The sequence below is a fragment of the Giraffa tippelskirchi genome, chromosome 6 (assembly GCF_054371585.1).
Source record: "Giraffa tippelskirchi isolate mGirTip1 chromosome 6, T2T-mGirTip1v1.2.pri, whole genome shotgun sequence".
NCBI classification, from domain to species: Eukaryota; Metazoa; Chordata; class Mammalia; order Artiodactyla; family Giraffidae; genus Giraffa; species Giraffa tippelskirchi.
In genome coordinates, this window is record NC_137280.1 from 54370947 (window position 1) to 54391115 (window position 20169).

Consider the following 20169-nt stretch of genomic DNA (forward strand, 5'->3'; position numbering starts at 1 on the left):
TGGCATTCAGTTCACAAACCCTTGCCAAGCCCACTTCAGTTTCAGGAGGATGTGGGGAGGGGACGAATTCGAGATGCTGTGTGAGCAAGGCATTCCCATGTGACAGTGTTCACGGTGAGGAATTTGGGTTTAGTGTGTACCTGGATAAAGTAGGTGTTTTCTCTGGTTTGTAGTAATCTTACTGTTTTCACAGTTGTGTTATAATCTTTTACTACAGTTAGAAGAGACGATCAAAAGTAAGGTGTTTCAACAGGTATCAGTTTTCATATGCATCTCACACCACACGTGAAGAAACAGTTCTTCACACAGAGTCCTGCCCTGCCTGTCCTTGAGAGATTCTGTTAGCTCTAATTCTATATAGGAGCCTGTGCCAGTGAATAGGGAGAAAAAAAAATGAACCCTTATTTTTAAGCACACATCCAGCTGTTTGGGGTCAGCACTTATTCCTGAGTCACCCACCAAGTAGGGGTCTTTGGGACCTTGAGCCCTGAGAACCCCACTAGAGATCTTAGGTGCATTCCCACGATAATGCTCGCAGGCCCTCATAGTCCCGTCCTTCCCTTAGGAAAGGGTCCAGCAGAATCAGACCCGGTTCTGACTCTCAGAAATTGGGGCCTGTGCATCTGGTCCCCACACTCTTGGCCCTGAACCCAGGTAAGAGTCTGTGTTTCGAGGTCCTCTCCAAGTCAGAGTTCCAAAGGAGCACCGTGAAAACGATGGATTGTCAGACTGCACTGGTCATGGTGACGGAAACACGCAGCCCTGTTCACTCAGTCCTTATCAGAGTGTGTGGGGGCTGGGTGGCCCTCTCCCACGTGTGCAGAAGGAGCCCCCCAGGTCCTGACTGGGGCTTCAGGGGAGAGGACCCTCAGGCCTCACACTGATGGGTGTAAACCCCTTTTTGTTAATTATTGATACCTATCAGCAAACGCTGCAATGGCCTGAGTTTCTAAGTGAGGAAGATCACATTTCTTTAAAAGAAAACATGCTAACCTAAAACAACTGATAGGAAAATCACCACTTAATTCTGTTTCAGAAAGCCACACAAGCACACAGAGGTTGGCTGTTTGTTGAATGATTTAAAACTGTGGCTGGGGATGGGAGTGAGATGGGAGGGAACATGTTATACAGGCACCCACATTTAGGATAGTTTTAAATTGGAATAATTTAAACTGTTCAGCCCCTGTACGGGACTCCTCCACCGTCTCCAGCTTCCTCCTGTCTCTCTCTTGGCTACCAAAAACAACAGATTGCCTGAAGTCACCCAGACGCACCATGCAGTTCCTGACCCTCTGCCTGCCCATGCTTGACTGATAGCCTACTCATTCTTTGATTGTCTTGGCTCAACTGTTACTTTATTATTTTTTTAATTAATCAAAGGCAGGCCTCCCACGCAGCATGACACTTCTTTCTTTTTAAGGCTACCACTAATTAATATATTTTGAAGATCTGTCCCCAGGCTGAATTGCGGCTCTCCACCGAATACTTCCTTTGGTATTTGATAAATGGAACCTGCCCCAGACTATTTATTGTGTGTAGGTCTCAGTTCCAGGCAGAGTGTATTCCTGGAGGCTCTAAATCACCGAGTGTGATGTGCCAGCCAGCGTGCAAGAAACAGGTGAACCTCGCTGGCTTCCTCCAAGGGCGACAGCTGAGAATGTAGCTCTGAAAACTGCCCGGACATCTTATCCTTTCTAGTAAGGACTGAATGTGACTCTAACAGTTAACCCAGGATCCCGCTCATCCTTTTTTTTCTTTTCCCCCCGCTGAATGGGAACGAAGGATTTTAGTCATTTTGAGTCATAATGCTTATGAAGAATTTAGTTGATGAATTTATCATTTCACAGTAAAGTAGAGGTTTTGGGGTTTTTTTTTGCAGACTCCAGCAAATTCATATGATGATTTGTTTCTGAGACACATCAATTTTAAGTTTCTCTCAGTAGGAAAACTTGCCTTTTATTAGCTTTAGGTGGCAGTAGTGGTAAAGAATCCACCTGCTAATGCAGGAGATGCAAGAGACACAGGTTCCATCCCTAGGTCAAGAAGATCCCCTGGAGGAGAAAATGGCAACCCACTCCAGTATTCTTGCCTGGAGAATCCCATGGACAGAGGAGCCTGGCGGGCTACAGTCCATAGGGTCGCAAAGTCGGACACGACTGAGCAACTGAGCAGCAGCAGCAGCACTGAAGTATAATTGGTATCTAGTAAACGGCACGAATATAAGGTGCACGGTTTGCCAGGTGGTGACATCAGGGGTGTAGCTAGCCATGAAACCATCAGCACAGACAACGTAGGGAGCATGACTATCATTCCCAAAGGTTTGCTCATGTCCTTTTGTGAATGCTGCTGCCCCATCCCATCCCGTCCCAGTAACCGCCGAGCTGTTTCCTGTCACTGTAGATGGGCTTGCATTTCCTAGAATGGTGTATAAATGGAATCATGTAACATGCCCCCATTTTTCTGCCTGACTTCTTTGACTCAGCCTAATTATGTTGTGGTTCATCCTGTTATTGTGTGTATCAGTACTATATTCCTTCTCATTGCTGGTGATTAGTTTGTTATTTGAACCTACTACAGCTTGTTTATCCGTTCACACACTCATGGGCATTTGGGTTGTATCTAGTTTTTCACTTTGACAAACAGGACTGCTCTGAATATCCACTTTCAGATCTTCAGACAGACATATGTTTTCTTGTCTCTTGGGTACACACATAGGTGTGAAATGGCTGTGTCACATGCTGGGCACATATTTAACTTTTTAAGAAACTGCCAAACTTGTTAAAAGTGATTGTACATTTTTACCTTCTGGCCAGTGGTGTGAGTCCCATTTGTCTTGCATCCTCACCAGCACTTGATACAGTCAGATGGTCAGTTGTTGTTTTTTTAATTGTAGTCATTCTAGTGTGTAGACAGCAGTGTGTCCTTGTGGTGTGATCTGCATTTCCCTCATGACCCAGCGATGGTGTGCATGTTTTAATGTGCTCATTTGTCATCCATGTGTCTTCATCGCTGAAATGTCCGTTCAAACGTTGCCCATTTTTTTTTATCGGGTTTTGTTATTGTTGAGTTTCAGAAGTTCTCTGTGTATCCTGAACACAGGTTCTTTATTTCTTTATCACAGATATTCTCTGCAGAGTTCTTCCTCCAGTCTTCTCGTGGCTGGTCCTTTCATTATCTTCACATTGTCTTTTGGAAGAGCAGTTTAAAAGTTTGACGGAGTCTGATCAATTTGTTGCTTTATGGGTTGTGCTTTTAGTGTTATAGCCAAAGAATTTTTGACTTACTGAATGTCACAAAAATCTTTACTCTGTTTCCTCACACAATTTGTATAGGTTTAGGTTTTATGTTTGTGTCCATGATCTACTTGTATATGGAATGAGGTATGGATACAAGTTCTTTTTTTTTTTTCCCAGCATTATTTGAAAAAGCTTTTTTTGGTGAGGAGGTAAAATGATTTTTTTCTAATTGTTAAAGTAAGATATTTGTAAAATACAGAAGAACATGCAGTCTATATCTTGCTAATTTTAAAAAAATAACTTCGCAAGGGACATTTAAGGGTATTGTGAGGTGAGTGGGGAGGAGTAGTTTGTGTACTTTACAAAATTAGAATCACCGTGTATTCTGTGTCCTGCTTTAAAAATTCTTAGCATTATATTGGTGCTTAATCATGTAATTAGATTGTTTTTAAGTGCCAGGTTTTTAATGGCTGACTATTTGATCACATAGACATATCCTACTTCACCCCTTTTATTAGACATTACCAATTTATTTTTTTTTTAACTTTTATTCTTAAAATATGCTTCGAATGTGCTTATACTTAAATCTTTGTTTCTCGGTTTTTCTCCTTACATTTTTAGAAATTATCAGAGCAGCGTACGTGGACACTGAAGAGGCTTTGAGTACCTATTTCTACAACATATTCCAGAAAAGTTTCAACAATTTACACTCCCAATAGCTAACAAACTTAATTTTTTAAATTGATCTTTAAATTCTTTTTTGAAGTATAGTTGATTTACAATGTTATGTTAAGGAATACAATTTGTGATTCAATATTTTTATAGATTATAATCCATTTCAGATTATTATAAAATATTGGTTATATTCCCTGTGCTGTCCATCACAACCTTGTATCTTATTTAAGAAATTTAATTTTTTATGGCAGGTTTTGTTTGTTTATATAAAAGCCTCAAGGATGCCTCTGGACACCCCCTTCTTGTCTGCCGAGGCATCACTCTAACCTTGGCCACTGTCGCCAGGCCGGGCACCCTGCTCCTCCCCCATCCGAACCACCCACACCACCCTCTTGCTTGGCTCTGCTGACACGGACCAAGTTAAGCCAGCTCCTCATACCCCTTACCCCTTTTACCAAACAACTTGCCAGGACGAGTGTATGTCTCTCCCAGGACGAGTGTATGTCCCTCCCAGGACGAATGTATGTCTCTCCCACATCTGTAATCGCCTTAGATGAAAACCTCTCTGCTTTCTCAGGCACGGTTTTGCCTTGTCTTCCGTCCCTCCCCTCCCACCTCTCCATCCTCAGCACCTCAGCTCTCTCCTGTCTCTCTTGCCAGGCACCTGACCCCCACCAGCCACCGCCCTACCATTGTTCTCCCCTTCCAGTACAAAGCTCTGAGAGGAAGTCTCTCTTCTCTGGAGGTCACGTCCTGTCCCTCCACTAGCACCCAGATTGAGGGGAGCCCGCTCCTGGGCCCAGTCTCCTCACTCCCTGGTCTACCTTCTTTCTTGCTGAAGCTTGATGCCATCATTCCTAAGTGGTGAACTCTGCACAGGAGTGCAGGGTGGTTCTGGAACTCTTAGCAGTCCTGTCTTTTTGTGGGTTTTGCCACCTTTTCCTTCTCAAAGCTCTGCCTGACCGCGCCCCACCCCAGATGGCCTGGTTTCATCCTATCATTGTGTCAGGTGATTGTCTGTCCACCTTCCATTCATCTCCTGTGTTGATACTGTTGGGCACACAGGTGGCCTCTCTCTGGAAAGGCTGCTTCTTGCTGGTTTTCAGCTCAGTGCTCGTCCAGCACAGTCCTCCGTGGCCCATGGGGCAAGCACTCCCTGCCCCTTCTCCTCCCCCCACCACCTTTGCTCCCCGCATCCACCCCATCTCCCCGGTACTTGTTCTCAGAGCCGTGGACCCCTCACCTGTCTCACACTTGCTTCTCGTCACAGTACATAGGTGTAAGAGCCCCCAGCCTTGGACATCACTGCACTTTTCTCATCTGAACCCTTATGATGTCCATGACTGCACCCCACTCTGGCCTGCACGTACCCTGCGCTGGTGACCCGAGTCCTGGCTTACCGGTGTGCTCCCCACACTCCCTTTCTTCTTCTTTATTTGTACATTCTTTAAGCACAAGTCTGTAGTATTCTTCTCCTTTTCTGACCCTCTGTGTTCCTTGTTTACACCATATAATACTGTCTCTGCTGTCGATCTGTCATGCTAATAGGCCTTACGTATGGTTGCGCGCTGACCCTTGGTCCAGGGGAGTGAAGCAGATGGTTTCTGCATGGAGCTCGTGATGCCTCTTTCCCTGGTAGTCAGCACCATCGACGTAGGTCTCCATCACCTGCACAGTATAACAAAGCTGAGGACAAGATACACAGTAGAGGCTTCAGAGTTCATTTGGGGTTTTCTTTTTGTTGACGATGAACTCGCCACCTGCGAGTTCACCTTAAATCCAGTGACAGCCTCATCTCATCTTGAAGACCAGCTCAGCGGCTGGGTGCCAGTTGTCCTCCTTGTTCGGCCTCCACTTCTGGGGTGCTCTAGGTTTGCACATCGTCCTCAACACCCCCCCACCCCGAGAACACACAGCCCACGAGGAAACACTCATCTGCCAGGATTTCTCCCTCACTTGTTGTTCGGAACAAAATACACACCCCTAAAGGTTTTTCTCAAAAATGTGTTACAGCAAAAATAGTGCATGTGTTTAGAATGTAAGGAAAGAAAATAAGCAGCAATTAGGAGAAACGGCAGTAAACTTGGACTATTTTACTGAATTAAAAACATGAACAACCTAGATAATTTCATGGCGGTTCAAGGGAAAAGTTCATGAGTCAAGGCATATTGATTGGTTTACTTTTCATTTTTCCATGTACTGTAAATATTTTTCTTTGATTCACATTTGTTCCTAACAGATTCTGAGCTAGATTTCCCACTAAAGTATCAAGATATGAATAAGTGGTAATGAATAAGAACAGCAGTGTGGTTCATGTGCCGTTAGCCAAGCTGGTGTGACTTTTGGAACTTGAGACTAACTCTTCTTTTCTTTTTAGGTCGCCTCTTGGTGGTGTGTTGGCCGTATCTGGCACCCAGAATGCCTCACTCTGTGACGGTCTATTAATAAGGTTGCCTTGCTAGACTTGGGAGCAGAGCCCCCGGTAGGTGGCTTTTATCATTATATGGCACGGCTTTCCAAGTGATCGCTTATTCCAGTTTCTTCATAATAGAAGATACGACATTAAAAGCTTTGGAAAGCCTGCCACATAATAAGCGTGCCACTTACTATTCTAAGGTCCATCAAAATGTATCGTGCTCAACAGGACCTCGTTTATAGTTACGGTCTCACAGAAGGATCGGAATCCTGGCAACAAGCAATTTTTCCTCTGTCTCATGCACGAAATGCAGAGCTGCTGTAAAAGCTTATTTGTCCATGTTCTCCAAATAGCCTCCAGATAAACTCTTCCTCCTCCAAGTCTTGCCCAGAGTTTCCACTGTCTCGCTTTCTGTCCACTGGGAAGGGTCTGGGTACCTCTGAGCAGGTGGGAAGAGGGCTGGCCCTGCTAGGTGGAATGTGGCAGATGCTAGAATAAGGACCCCGGTGGAACAGCAGCAGTTCGCTGACCTTGGAAAGAGGACACAGTCAGGCTGCTAGAGTCTGCAGCCTGTAGGGGCAGCTCAGTGGCTCAGATCACGGTGTAGCCATACTTGGAAATCCAGGCACATGTGGATTTGGTACCAGGTAAGTCTGTCAGCAAGACCTTGAATACAGGATGGAGGTTTAGGGGCCCGGACCCTCAGCCCTGGGATGGGAAGGACACAGATGGCCATGCCAAGCACCAGAGGATGGGCTTGAGTCACTGAACTCCACCAACAGCAGGAGGGCCACGCGTGGGAAAGGGGAACACGGCCAGAGGCCGAGGGCCAGGCAGGGTCTCACAGTTCACGGGGAAGGAGCTCTGATCAGATGAAAGGCCCACAAACTGATCTGGCTGAAATGCCCCAATCTCAGCACAAAAATCAAGTCAGAATAAACTTATAGTCGTTCCTATGTTGTAAATATTTTTAGTTATATATAAAGATGGTAATAGTTTTCTAGTGTTATGGGTTATGGATTTTTTTTTCTCTTTCTATTTCATTGTAACTTTTACACTTGCTTTAAATGAAGCTGTTTTGAAAGGAAACATTTTTTCATTTCTTTGCCAACTCCATTCACACAGATTCTCTCCCTTTTCATTTCTGTTAATCTGTAACTAGTCAAAAATTACCTCTGACATTTTCAACGTCATCCCCCCATTGAAGATCACATGAAGAACATCCTCTGTTAAGGGTTTTGAATTTTACTTGGTTCCTTTTTCTTACCCGTAAAACCCAACAGTAAATCATTTCCCACCAGTAAATCACTGTGCTCACGGAGCTATGGAGCTGAACATTCAATGGCAGAAATGTTCTGAAAGTCCAGGCCAACCAAGTGCCACCCGGGGGTGCCTCCCTGCCTGTTGGGTGACCCATGGACCTCGAGGGGATGTGCCCACATCTCCACAGCTTTCCACACCCACGGCTTCCCAGTGGCTGCAGTGCTCACTAGGTCTCCACCCTAGTGCCAGAACTAACATCTTCCTCCTGTGGGGCTTATCTTCTCAGCTTGCTTTGAAACTCAGTTGAAATTTCAGGAACCCCACAGCATGTTCACCTGCTTACTTTGATTCCTGAAATTCCTTTAAGGGACTCAAGTGTGGTCCACGCGTGTTCATCTGGCATTGTGCCAGGGACGTGGAGGGGGTGACCTGTGGTCTCTCCCTGCAGATGAATTTACAGTCCCAGGGGAGAGACAGGTCACTTCAATAAGGACTTGACCCTCCATGTTAGACATAAGAATCTCAGAGATATGGAGTTCTGAAAAACTTCACTCTGAAAAAAGTTCACTCCATCTCAAGTAAAACTGGTCCAGGAATAGAATTATCAGGTCTCTTCTAATCGTGACAGCTGGGGGAGGGCAGGGGTCCTCTGGCAGTGGGGGCAGTGGCCGCCCCTGGCTTAACAGGCTTGCCTGGAATGAATCCCATTCACCTTCAACTAGGTAGGAATCAGTCAAAGTGGTTTTGCCCCCAGACAGTCACATGGACACAACCTGGGGAGGACAGGGTGAGGGCACAGGTGGAAACTTCCTGGGTGTGGGGTCCTTTGTGGTTTCGCTGTCTGGTCACACTTCACAACATCTGTGCCTTACCGTGTACCGCAGCATAAGCCGACATCCACAGCGCCCCCGACTTTGAGATGGCTTACAACTAATTCTCTGCATGAGCTTTTGTAACTTAGTGAAACTCTCTTTCCTTACCCCTTTTGTTTTAATGTGCGCTCTTTTCTGAACATATAGACAGATTCAGTGTGCGTGCTTGGGGAGGTCAGACTCGAAGCCTGGGTGATGCTGTATTTGTTATTTTAATAGCACTAGGCTGGTAACCGTCTATGCACAGAGGCAGCCCTCCAAATGTTCGAGGTCCTTCGGTGTGAACATTTTTATAGTTGGTGTCCAGCATTTTTCTTGTTGCCCTAGGAATTTAAGGGGTCAGTGGTAAGAAAAACAGAGAAACAACTCATCCCAATTTGTGACATGTGCAGTTTTCAGATTGAGCTGACCTGTGATGCCTGCTTTATAATCCTAGCCTGAGCACCAGTATTTTGGGAATGCTTTATGCAAAAAAAAAAAAAGAAAAGAAAACCTCTAGAAATAAAATTGTGATTAAGCAATGTTAAACTCTGTATTCAGGTGTACTTGAGATATTTTGCTCTCTCTCACTCTTTCTCTGGCATCTTTGCTTCTCTTTTGTATCAGTCTGTGCTCATTTCTTGTTTGCAAATACTAATTGTCTAGGTGAAGAAATATGCTCTAATATAGCACCCATCTGTAGTTTTTAGTTGTTTTTTTTTTTTAATTTTGATATGAATATACAACCATTAAAAAAAAAAAAGGGCTTCCCTGGTGGCCAAATGGTAAAGAATCTTCCTGCAGTGCAGGAGACCCAAATTCGATCCCTGAGTGGGGAAGATCCCCTGGAGGAGGGAATGGCCACCCACTCCAGTATTCTTGCGTGGGAAATCCCATGGACAGAGGAGCCTGGTGGGCTACAGTCCATAGGGGTCGCAAAGAGTTGGACACGACTGAGCAACTAAGCACACATACACATACAACCAAATAAATTAACCAAGGAAGACATTTCTGAATTGAAAGATAAAATTTATTTGGATAAGTTTGTTTTATTCATCCAGTTATCTATTTCTTCTGGGGACTCTAGAAAATGAAATAAATAGCCACACTCAAGTTCAAGGTGGCCCCAAAAGAAACATCCTCATTGTGCAGATGATAGAACTGACTTCGGAGTTTGCTGATGCCACTTTGGAATTCGTTGACTTTTTCCTCTTGTTCTTAAGCACAAATAGTATTTCTTTGTTGGCTTTCAGTATTTGTATATTAAATGTAAAAGTCTGTATGGCAAAAACTATTACAATATTGTAAAGTAATTAGCCCCCAACTAAAATAAAAAAAAAAAAATTATTGAGAAAAAAAAAAATGTAAAAGTCTTTCAAAATACTGTAGGGCTATACCGCGTGGTAAATTTCAGAAGGGATGTCCTAGAACTGCTTTTTAATGAATTGCTCAAAAGTTGAAAACATCACATACAGCAATTCCAAAAAGGCGTCCTCATAGTTGACTGATTTTCATTAACGACATCAAAGATAGGAAGATTAGTTCTGTGATTATCAGTATTCCGGGTGTAAAATGAGACATTTGGGTACCTGGTTACAACTTGGCGGGCCAGGTCAGGCGCAGCCCTGCTCACTGCTGTGTCTCCTGCTTCTGGGCATGTGCCCTGCTCCATCCTGTCCTGTGGCATTGCAAATTCTCTAACCGCCTAACCATCTAGCCATCCTTCCTGCTCCATGCCAGGCACGGACGCAGGCTCCAGGCATGTCTTCACTTTAAAAATTTGCTTTAGGAATGAATGGGGACCAAACTGATATTATACACTCATACTAATTGATTCCTTAGCAGTAAAGTCAGTCAGAGAATGCTTGTTCTATGAAACAAAATGAGTATTTCAGACAGGTTTTAACTGCAGTTACTGGGTTCAATCCCTGGGTTGGGAAGATCCTCTGGAGAAGGGAAAGGCTACCCACTCCAGTATTCTGGCCTGGAGAATTCCATGGACTATAGTCCATGAGGTCGCAAAGAGTCGGACACGACTGAGCAACTTTCACTTCACTGTTCACCTTACAAATAGCTGTTTAGAAAGTTCTTTCTAGTGGCTTAAGTTTAGTTTATTGGACCAAATTATATCCACACTGTATTATTTTTTACTTGAACTTAGATACATGCATTCTGTCCTGTGTCTGCTATGGGGGTTGAGCCTGTAAGTTCACTTCCTTGCTGGAAAGCACTTGTCTTGCTTTAATTATTTTCATTCACTCAACAAAAATTTTACTTCCTCTTATGGGAAACAACAGTGAATACAACTAACACAGCTCCTGCCCCATTGCTGCCTACAGTCTATTTTTACTTCTGTTTTAGGTTTTTATACTTACAAGATAAGTTATTATTCTTAATAAGGGATTTTACAGACCTGCAAAAACTGAATGCTGTTAACATTTACGCATTATCATACCATATCAAAGAAGTGTTCCAAGTATGCTGTTGCCCCTCAGAATTGACTTCAATTATGTTATTGTGTTAGTAATTTCACATTATTCAAAGCTTTATCGTGTTTTATACATATAAAGTATTAATTACTAGTAAATTTCCTTTTCCAACCCACCTGTTCACTATACATGAAAAACATGTTTTAAGCAAATGTTGACATTTTCTTAAGTGTTTACTAATGGTGTTTTACGATTAGCATAAAGGAGACTGAAACTTTGATTACGATGGCTTTTGCCCTTAATTAGCAAAGTATATGCTTGACTTCTAGCTTAAATATGAAAAAATTATTGATGCAGGTAAGTCTTGTCAAAATTCATAGCTCTCAGAGAAACGACTATCAGAACTGTGAAACTTAAAGTACAAAGTACAGAAATAGTTTTAATTCAAGCTTTTTCTTTTGTCAGCATCCTCATAGGAATTCATTGTAGTAGACCCTCTGATGTATGATTCATTTCACTTGTTATTTTTCTGCATGAGTCACCATTTCAGCATGTAAAACACAGGGAGATAATAAACCTGTGTGTGTGCACACACACACTATATTCCCTTTAATTATTGTTTTTGTGTATGCAAAGTTGCCCTAGGAAAAATAACATCTGTTCTGGTACCAGCAAAAACTGGGCAGGTATTCTGAAGAGTGTTACTTCATCTTAGAGTAATTTAAAATAGGTATATGTACGTTTTCTACCTCGCTCCATGATTCTTTAGCTCAAGACAAAGAACTTTAAATATTTGGAAAAGCATGGTAACCCATCTTTGATATGTGAAAAAGAAAAACTGTGGAGTGTGAATTTCATTGCAGACTTTTCAGAGGAGTCATAATGCTTCTTTAAAACTTTCTTAACAGTATAAAAGAGAATACACAGGTAATTTTAGTTGACATTTTAGTTAGGAATCTATGAATGGAAACTGTATATTTATGTTTATTATGCCAAGCCAAATAGTTATAAACTCTAAACAGCTTCTAGTTTCCTTTGTTTGAGGAAATAGTTAACCACTCATAAGAACTCAAAATAATTAGGTTGAATTCAGGGAAATTAACTATGACTTTGGAATTATGTTTTGTGATAAAATGAATGAAAATGATGTCTGTTATTTTATTTCAGGCTGTAAAATATGTAAGTGGGGTGATTTGTAGACTATTGTAACATTTCAAATCAAAATAGATGTAATTTTAAGCTGTACTGAATTATTTTGACTCTAAAGGATTTTTTCTTTATTACAAACTCCATTGAACAGTAAGCATAAGTAAAAATTTTATGGATGTATTTGAGATGCAGTAAAATTTATATTGGTCGGGGAAAAAAGGAAAAAAATTAAATTTGTTGTTCACTGGTCTACTTTGGTTTTAGATTTTTGTTTCTACCTAAATCACTATCCACTGAGACAGATATGCTACTTGTTACTTTAACTGCTATTTAAATTACCTTAAATTTACTTTACAAACTGTCATTATTTAAACCCAGCTTTTTCAATCTTAAAGGTGTGTCTGTTTGGGGGTCATATTGGCAGCTCTGATAGAGAAAAGAGGACTATCCCCTCTTCCCTCATGCCTTTTAAGTGTAGTGACAGGATTTATCCGCTTGCACATTGATTGGCCAGCCTGCCCTTCTCCTACAAAGCAGTAGAATAAGACTGTTGACATAATGACATAGGACACTGGCCCCTTCTTGACCACATATATGCTGTCGAGATGTTCAACTTTTCTGGGCCTCTCACTTTAAAATGGACATGGTGATAAAAGCATCTGCCTCAGACCCATTGAGTTACAGGGAGGTAATAGAGATGAAAACACCCTCCACTGTGTAAGGCATTTATATTATTGAATTAGCATAACATGCAACACAGGCTTTCATATTCTTAATTACCCTATCAAAAACCCAGTATGTGCCCTGGGCAAGTAAGTATTCACCAAGTTTATTTTATCATTTTGCAATTTTGAGGTGCAGAATTCAGTTCTTCCATTTATGCATGTTCTGTGCTTTACCAAAAAATGGAGGCTTTGCTTTAACTTTGTTGAGCATCCTTTATTAGTCTAAATTTTTGTTTTCTCTTGTCTTTTAAACTATGAGAATAACCTTTCACATATACCTGTAGTATTTTTGTATTGATGCTTGAATGCCCTCTATTAAATATTGTATCTACAGATCATCAAATTCTTAAAGTATGTGAAAATCTGATTTCGGGGGAAATTAATTAGATGTGTGTTTAGAATGTTAGGGCTTCCCTCATAGCTCAGTTGGTAAAGAATCTGCCTGCCATGAAGGAGACTCAGGTTTGATTCCTGGGCCGGGAAGATCCCCTGGAGAAGGCAGTGGCAACCCACTCCGGTACTCTTGCCTGGAAAATCCCATGGACAGAGGAACCTGGCAGGCTACAGTCCATGGGGTCGCAAGAGTTGGACACAACTGAGTGACTTTCACTTCACTTCACTTAGAATGTTAAGTAAAATTATTGTCATTTAACCTGTCATCGGGGAAGCATATTTTGTTTCAAGTATTTGATTTATATTCTCCTCAGGTTCTCATAATCATGATTTCTGAATTGTTATCTTTAAACCATTTAAGGTTTACTTATTTCTCTGTGCCCTGAACTCTCTATAATAGAGAATTCTACTTTTTTTTCCCCTTCTCTTTGACCATTTCTGCTATTTGTTCTTTTCACATTTACTTGTACAATCAGGAATTATTAGCAGATTTTTTTTATGCGTGTTCTTAGTCTACTAAGGATCTTGCTACTAATAGGCATTTTTAAGATATTTTAAGATTTTTCAACATCAGTCTCTTAAAACACCCCTTCTCCTGTGGCAAACCTATATTTAACTTCCCTTGCATGCTTTTGAAATCTAAGGAGTGCAGGGTTATTGCCACATGTCAGCAGCACTTGCAGCATCCTTGGAAATAAAGTGGGGGCTATTGCAGGTAACACACATGTAGCTTAGAGAAGCCTGTGTTGCACATGCATGGGCAGTGTGAGCTTGGGAGGTGCTCTCCTCAGGGAGCCCACTGTTGTTCTGAGCTCAGGCTGCTGGTGCACTGTCCCCAAGAGAGAACCGAGCTTGTCTGTTCTTGAGTAGTGTTTAGCTTCATGAAAATTTGATCCATTTGGTTTACAGTCACGCTAACAGGCATTTCTCTGAGTAGGCGAGTTAGGATTAAAAAATTGAATTTGGGGAAGAAGTGTGGGGTCATTCAGCATCATGAGATGCCATTTATCTAGGTAATACTGTCTTACTTTTCATTTCTGCCTTAATTTGGTCATGTAAATGTGCTCAGAACTAATAAAGATTTGCAACTGGTAAAAATTAATGCATGACTCTTCAGCCGAGTACTGAATGAAAGCATGTGTCATGAAATCGCCCTTCTCTGATCCCGTATTTTCCATCACTTACGGACTGGTTCCGTTTAGAGTGTAGTCCATGCTTATTTTTTGTTTCATAGGTTGGCCAAAATGGGAAGGACTGGATTCCGCTCTCTTCCACGAAGAGTCAATGGGACTGGCTAAGATCAAGGTCTGAGGCTTCGTCCATCCATCATCAGGTATGCATTGAACAAAAATCACTACAGTTCTGTGCATGTATTTTTGAAGTATTTGGTTGATATGCATATTATGAATTTGGATTTTTATACAATGTTGAGTCACAACTTTATCCTATAGTTTTTAAATGCACTGTAAGTAATTTAAGTTTTGCAATATATTGAGTTAAATGATATTGTTAGCCATGAAAAAATTTCAGCTGGTCTTAGAAAAGTGTAATATTTGAAATACGCAATTCTTCATTGCTCAGTCTGTACATCCAAAGATAACAGAATTCTTGTGTTACTCCATATTGAGTGTCACCAATTTTGATAGGATCAATTGTTTGCTGCATCATGATGCAGTTTTAGTACATTTTTTTCAATAACTTAAAAACTGTTTTTCTCAATTGGAATTCTCTGCCCAATTATGGTTGGGTTCTTCTAACATGATAATGGCAAAATATGACCAGTCTTTGAAATATTTTCAGATATTTAAACATGGGGGTTTAGATACTTTGTATTCCATGTTGACTTAACAGTTGCAAAATTTAACAGTTTGTTTCCCACACCATTCTAAATAGATGCACAAAAGCATCATGTTAGGAAATCAGATAATCAACATTACTCTTTTTTCCTGCTTTGGCAGAATGCTTTATACCAACTAACATTGTCTTTACTGGTTACAGCAGAATAGCTGTTTGGATATTTCTGAGAGAGGGAGAGAAGCTGTGTCTTGAATGAAAATATAACAGGAAAAGAACAAGCCCTTGAGATTCAGAAAAATCTAAAACCAGAGGGAACACATTGTGTTAGCAGTAGTGATGTCAGTTGCATTAATTGTGTTAATGTCACTTAAAAAAAATTTTTTTTTAATTTTTTAAATTATGAAAACTATGATAACACATATACAGGAGACTTGGAAAATACAGAATAGAGTTACGTATAGTTCTAATACATATTACAATTTTTTAGTGGATAAATTAAGATTTTTAGTTGGAGTTTCTCAAAATAGCAAACTCTGAAAAATTAATAGAATGAATACATAGAAAAGTAGAAGGATATAGCCTACCCAAAAAGCACTGTGCACTAATTCAATGTAATCAAGATTTATCCAGTTTTCACACAACAGCTGGGTACAAATGCTTTCTTCTCTGCAATAACCCTCTGTGTTTTTTCAGTCTTTTCACCTTCTTGAGGCTTTTGATGGCCAAGTCTAAGGTCTTTCTCCGTGACGGTCACATTGTACTTGAAAATATGTGGGTTATTTTCAAATATCTTTTGATATTTATTTCTCACATAATTCCACAGTATGTGGGAACTTGAATTTGTACCCTGCTGTTGTGTGAAATTTGTACCCTGCTGTTGTGTGAAAAAAGTGTTAATGTCACTTTTAAACTGCAGAGGAAACTTAGGTGTGAAGGAAAGCCTTGATGTGTCTACCTACCGAAGAAGAAAGGCTATGTGAATCAGACATCGATTAACTCACGCACATGCTTTACACTTTAGTCACATGAGCGGATGATTGCTGTATTTTGCCTGTTTAGGGACAGCCTCTATATTAAAATACAATAGGATCAATTGCAATGTACACTTAATTTTACAAAAATGTAGGTTAACTCCATCCAGTTTTCGTGAGGACAAGTGTCAGTCTGATGCCAAAACACAAGTGATAGAAAGAAACTGGTTTTCATTGTTTTTTGAATATATAATAGGATGAGAAATCCAGTTGATCAGTAGTTGATAACATTTAGCCACCTGCCAATTTTCAATTTAAAATCAGATCTTTTTGAAAGAGGTTGCTGGTATTATCAGTTCTGTGTCTCTTAGAAATATAGTACCTTGCTAAAAACTAGCATTCATGAACCTTGAGGACTCGTTTAACTTTTTAATATCAAATGGATCTTTGGGGAGCTGGTTTCTTCCTCTGAGAAATACAGTTGATAGTATTAACTATCTCTTGTCCACAAATTTTCAAAGGTTTCAATCAACGTAAGTTTTTAAGGAGACATACTCTGCCATACACTATATACATTTCATTCTTTCTTTCTCAAAGCACTGATAATGAATTGAAACTCTGACCCACCTTTTTCAAACTGACACCTCTACACTGATGTACCCCTGCACAAGTATTGTGCTCACCACTCTCACAGGTCACAGATGTGTCAGAGACTAGCCCTCTATATCTGGCTCATCCACTCTCCTTGGGTGCCCAATGAACAGCATCTTCTTCTGTGATGTAAAAGACGGTAGGGAAAATTACTTCAGCCAAATCATTGCTTCCACCCAAGAGACAGGGAGCCATGACCCTCACCTAACATAACACCAAAATGTTTCACCACCTCAAGAATGCATATTTGTCCTGAAGACAAGTCATTTCTACTCTTGAGTCAGAAAGCCCTTTGCGTGTGATGACACTGGTGTAAAGAAGTGATTTTCACCTTGGGCAATGAGTTCAACTCTTTCAGGCCTCTGGTGTCTCTGTCTTGAGAACTTCCCTGGACTGAATGGTTCACAAGGTGCCTAAAAGAGTTTTTGGCTGATTATCTATATTTTTCTATGACACAAATTGTGACTAGAGCTGCCTCGCACAAATTAAGAGGATTTTTTGACATTAAAACATACGTGGAAACATTTTTATGTTCTCAGTGAGATTTACGTTCTCTGGGTCCTTGTAAAAAGTGAAGCTTTAATGATGCTACTTTCAGTGTCACTTCTCGATGATTCCCAAGTGTTCCCTGCTGCTCTCCCTGAGTACGACGTTTGTCAGGTGGGATCTCAGGGGATCTGTGAACTGTTCATTCTGAGCAATGCCTTAATATGTATTTTGACAAATATAAAAGAAGCCTACAGATATTACATTAGACCAGCTGAATCCATTTTATGGTTTCTTCTTTCTTTTTTAATTCAAAAGCATCACATAGCAAGTAAAACTTTAAAAAATTAAATCTAGTTACAAACTAGTTGTTTCTTATTTTTTTTTCCAGTCCCTTTTTGCTTTCTTTTACGACCACATGAAACTTGAGAAGCCACCTAAAGCTAAATCATTTAGTGGAGTTGGGCAGTTCCCAAGTGTCCAACAAGAAGGCCTGCTTTAGGCTGCGATGGCCACTGTCATTCCTGGTGATTTGTCAGAAGTAAGAGATACCCAGAAAGTCCCTTCAGGGAAACGTAAGCGTGGCGAAACCAAACCAAGAAAAAACTTTCCTTGCCAACTGTGTGACAAGGCCTTTAACAGTGTTGAGAAATTAAAGGTGCACTCCTACTCTCACACAGGAGAGAGGCCCTACAAGTGCATACAACAAGACTGCACGAAAGCCTTTGTTTCTAAGTACAAATTACAAAGGTATTAAACTCTATTTGTCTTTCAGATTCTATTTTCTATTATGTTGGCTATTTGAAGCCATTGTTAACGTATATATTTGTATCCACCTCTTTCCGCTGACTTGCAGAGAGAAATGTTTAAGTAGATTAGACGTTTTAGCATTCTAAGTCACAGACGTTTATGTGTTAGTGCTTTTGGATCTTTTTTAATGCAATGCTTAAACGAGAGTAGAATGTCCGTTTGTACAAAGAAATTGCAAGAGAAGGGTATGGACGTTAACGTGAGTATATTCTGTCTTGCTCAGTTGCATTTGCAATCGCTAAAAACCAGCGAGAACTAAAGTGGCGACTTAGATGGTTCCAGGTCTGCGGTGTTTAGGTGTGTTAACTACCCTTTGTAGCAGACGCATAGTGAGTTAGAGAGTGTCCGTGAGTAGGGCAGGTCTGTGTTAGCCTAGCAGCTTAGCTTCCGTTTGAACAGGGAGGCCAGGCCGTTCTTACCATGACGCTGACAGAATATGTCTGTGTTCAAGGCACATGGCTACGCACTCTCCCGAGAAAACCCACAAGTGTAACTATTGCGAGAAAATGTTTCACCGGAAGGACCACCTGAAGAACCACCTGCACACGCACGACCCCAACAAAGAGACGTTCAAGTGCGAAGAGTGCGGCAAGAGCTACAACACCAAGCTGGGCTTCAAGCGGCACCTGGCCCTGCACGCGGCCACGAGCGGCGACCTCACCTGCAAGGTGTGCCTGCAGACGTTCGAGAGCACAGGCGTGCTGCTAGAGCACCTGAAGTCGCACGCGGGCAAGTCGGCGGGCGGCGTGAAGGAGAAGAAGCACCCATGCGAGCACTGCGACCGCCGCTTCTACACGCGCAAGGACGTGCGCCGACACATGGTGGTGCACACGGGAAGGAAGGACTTCCTCTGCCAGTACTGCGCTCAGAGGTTCGGGCGCAAGGATCACCTGACGCGGCACATGAAGAAGAGCCACAACCAGGAGCTCCTGAAGGTCAAGACGGAGCCCGTGGACTTCCTGGACCCCTTCACCTGCAACGTGTCGGTGCCCATCAAGGACGAGCTCCTCCCGGTGATGTCGCTGCCCTCCAGCGAGCTGCTGTCCAAGCCGTTCCCCAGCACGCTGCAGCTGAACCTCTACAACACTCCGTTCCAGTCCGTGCAGAGCTCGGGCTCTGCCCACCAGATGATCACCACCCTGCCTTTGGGCATGACGTGCCCCATAGACATGGATGCTGTCCACCCCTCCCACCACCTTTCCTTCAAGTACCCGTTCAGTTCTACCTCATATGCCATCTCTATTCCCGAAAAAGAACAGCCCTTGAAGGGGGAGATTGAGAGCTACCTGATGGAGCTGCAGGGCGGCATGCCCTCCTCCTCCCAGGACTCTCCAGCGTCCTCGTCCAAACTGGGGTTGGAGCCGCAGCTCGGGTCCCTGGAGGACAGCGCGGGGGACCTCTCCCTGTCCAAAAGCTCCATCTCCATCAGTGACCCCCTGAACACACCAGCATTGGATTTCTCCCAGCTGTTCAATTTCATACCATTAAACGGCCCTCCCTATAACCCGATCTCGGTGGGGAGCCTGGGGATGAGCTACTCCCAGGAGGAGGCCCACTCTTCGGTGTCTCAGCTCCCCCCTCAGAGCCAGGACCTGCCGGATCCTGCCAGCACCATAGGGCTGGGCTCTCTGCACTCGCTGTCCGCAGCCTTCACCAGTAGTCTGAGCACGAGCACAACCCTGCCCCGCTTCCACCAGGCTTTCCAGTAGAGTCCCACAGTGCGCATCCATGGCCGAAACTTACGTGCAGCCCTGCCTTAGCTGACCGTTCTGGTTTTAGTGCCTACTTTAAGACAGTATCACAGTTTCTGCTTCTGTATAGTACCAGTTTTCATTAAGCCAGTATAAAATAGAAACTAGCTTTTTAAATGAGCTTCAGAACCATTTGTGTTCAGCTATGTTTACCTGGGTATTTTGTCCTGATTCACTGCCAACTGTCATATTTTAAGACGATTTCTCATATAGGAAAGCCATTATTAGCAGTCAAGTCTTACAGATCCCATGTTCTGACTTACTGTTAGATCTTAAACTTTGCATTTTTGTCCGAGATCAATGGCTCTACCTTTTGACATTTGGCTCCTTAAAAATATTTTGCTACAGAATGTAAGTTTTCTAAAACGTACATGAATGACCTGAGAGTTTAAAAAAATTTTACTAGCTTCTAAATGGATTAATAAGCAAATGCTTCAAATGAATTTAGAATCCAGTCTGGGGACATAGCATATGTTTCTTAGCTATAACCATAATTTCAGGTCAGTATATTTTGAAGACTTGCTATTGTCTGGCTCAAATGTTTGCTGTCTGTTTTATGCACATAT

General features: G+C 42.1%; 1 protein-coding gene across 4 annotated transcripts in view; it reads left to right on the plus strand.

Moving 5' to 3' along the window:
• Positions 1–19720, plus strand: part of PLAG1 (PLAG1 zinc finger) — a 43542-nt gene extending 23822 nt beyond the window's left edge. The window contains exons 2-5 of one of the 4 annotated variants that reach the window (XM_081504958.1): positions 6289–6393; positions 14372–14470; positions 17434–17792; positions 18304–19720. In XM_081504958.1, the coding sequence (XP_081361084.1) occupies positions 17551–17792; positions 18304–19561 (1500 nt within the window). In that variant the 5' untranslated portion in view covers positions 6289–6393; positions 14372–14470; positions 17434–17550 and the 3' untranslated portion in view covers positions 19562–19720. Of the gene's footprint in view, positions 1–6288; positions 6394–14371; positions 14471–17433; positions 17793–18303 lie in introns of those variants that run through there. The other 3 variants (XM_081504959.1, XM_081504957.1, XM_081504960.1) reach the window with 3 other exon arrangements.
• The last annotated feature ends 449 nt before the right edge of the window (positions 19721–20169 follow it).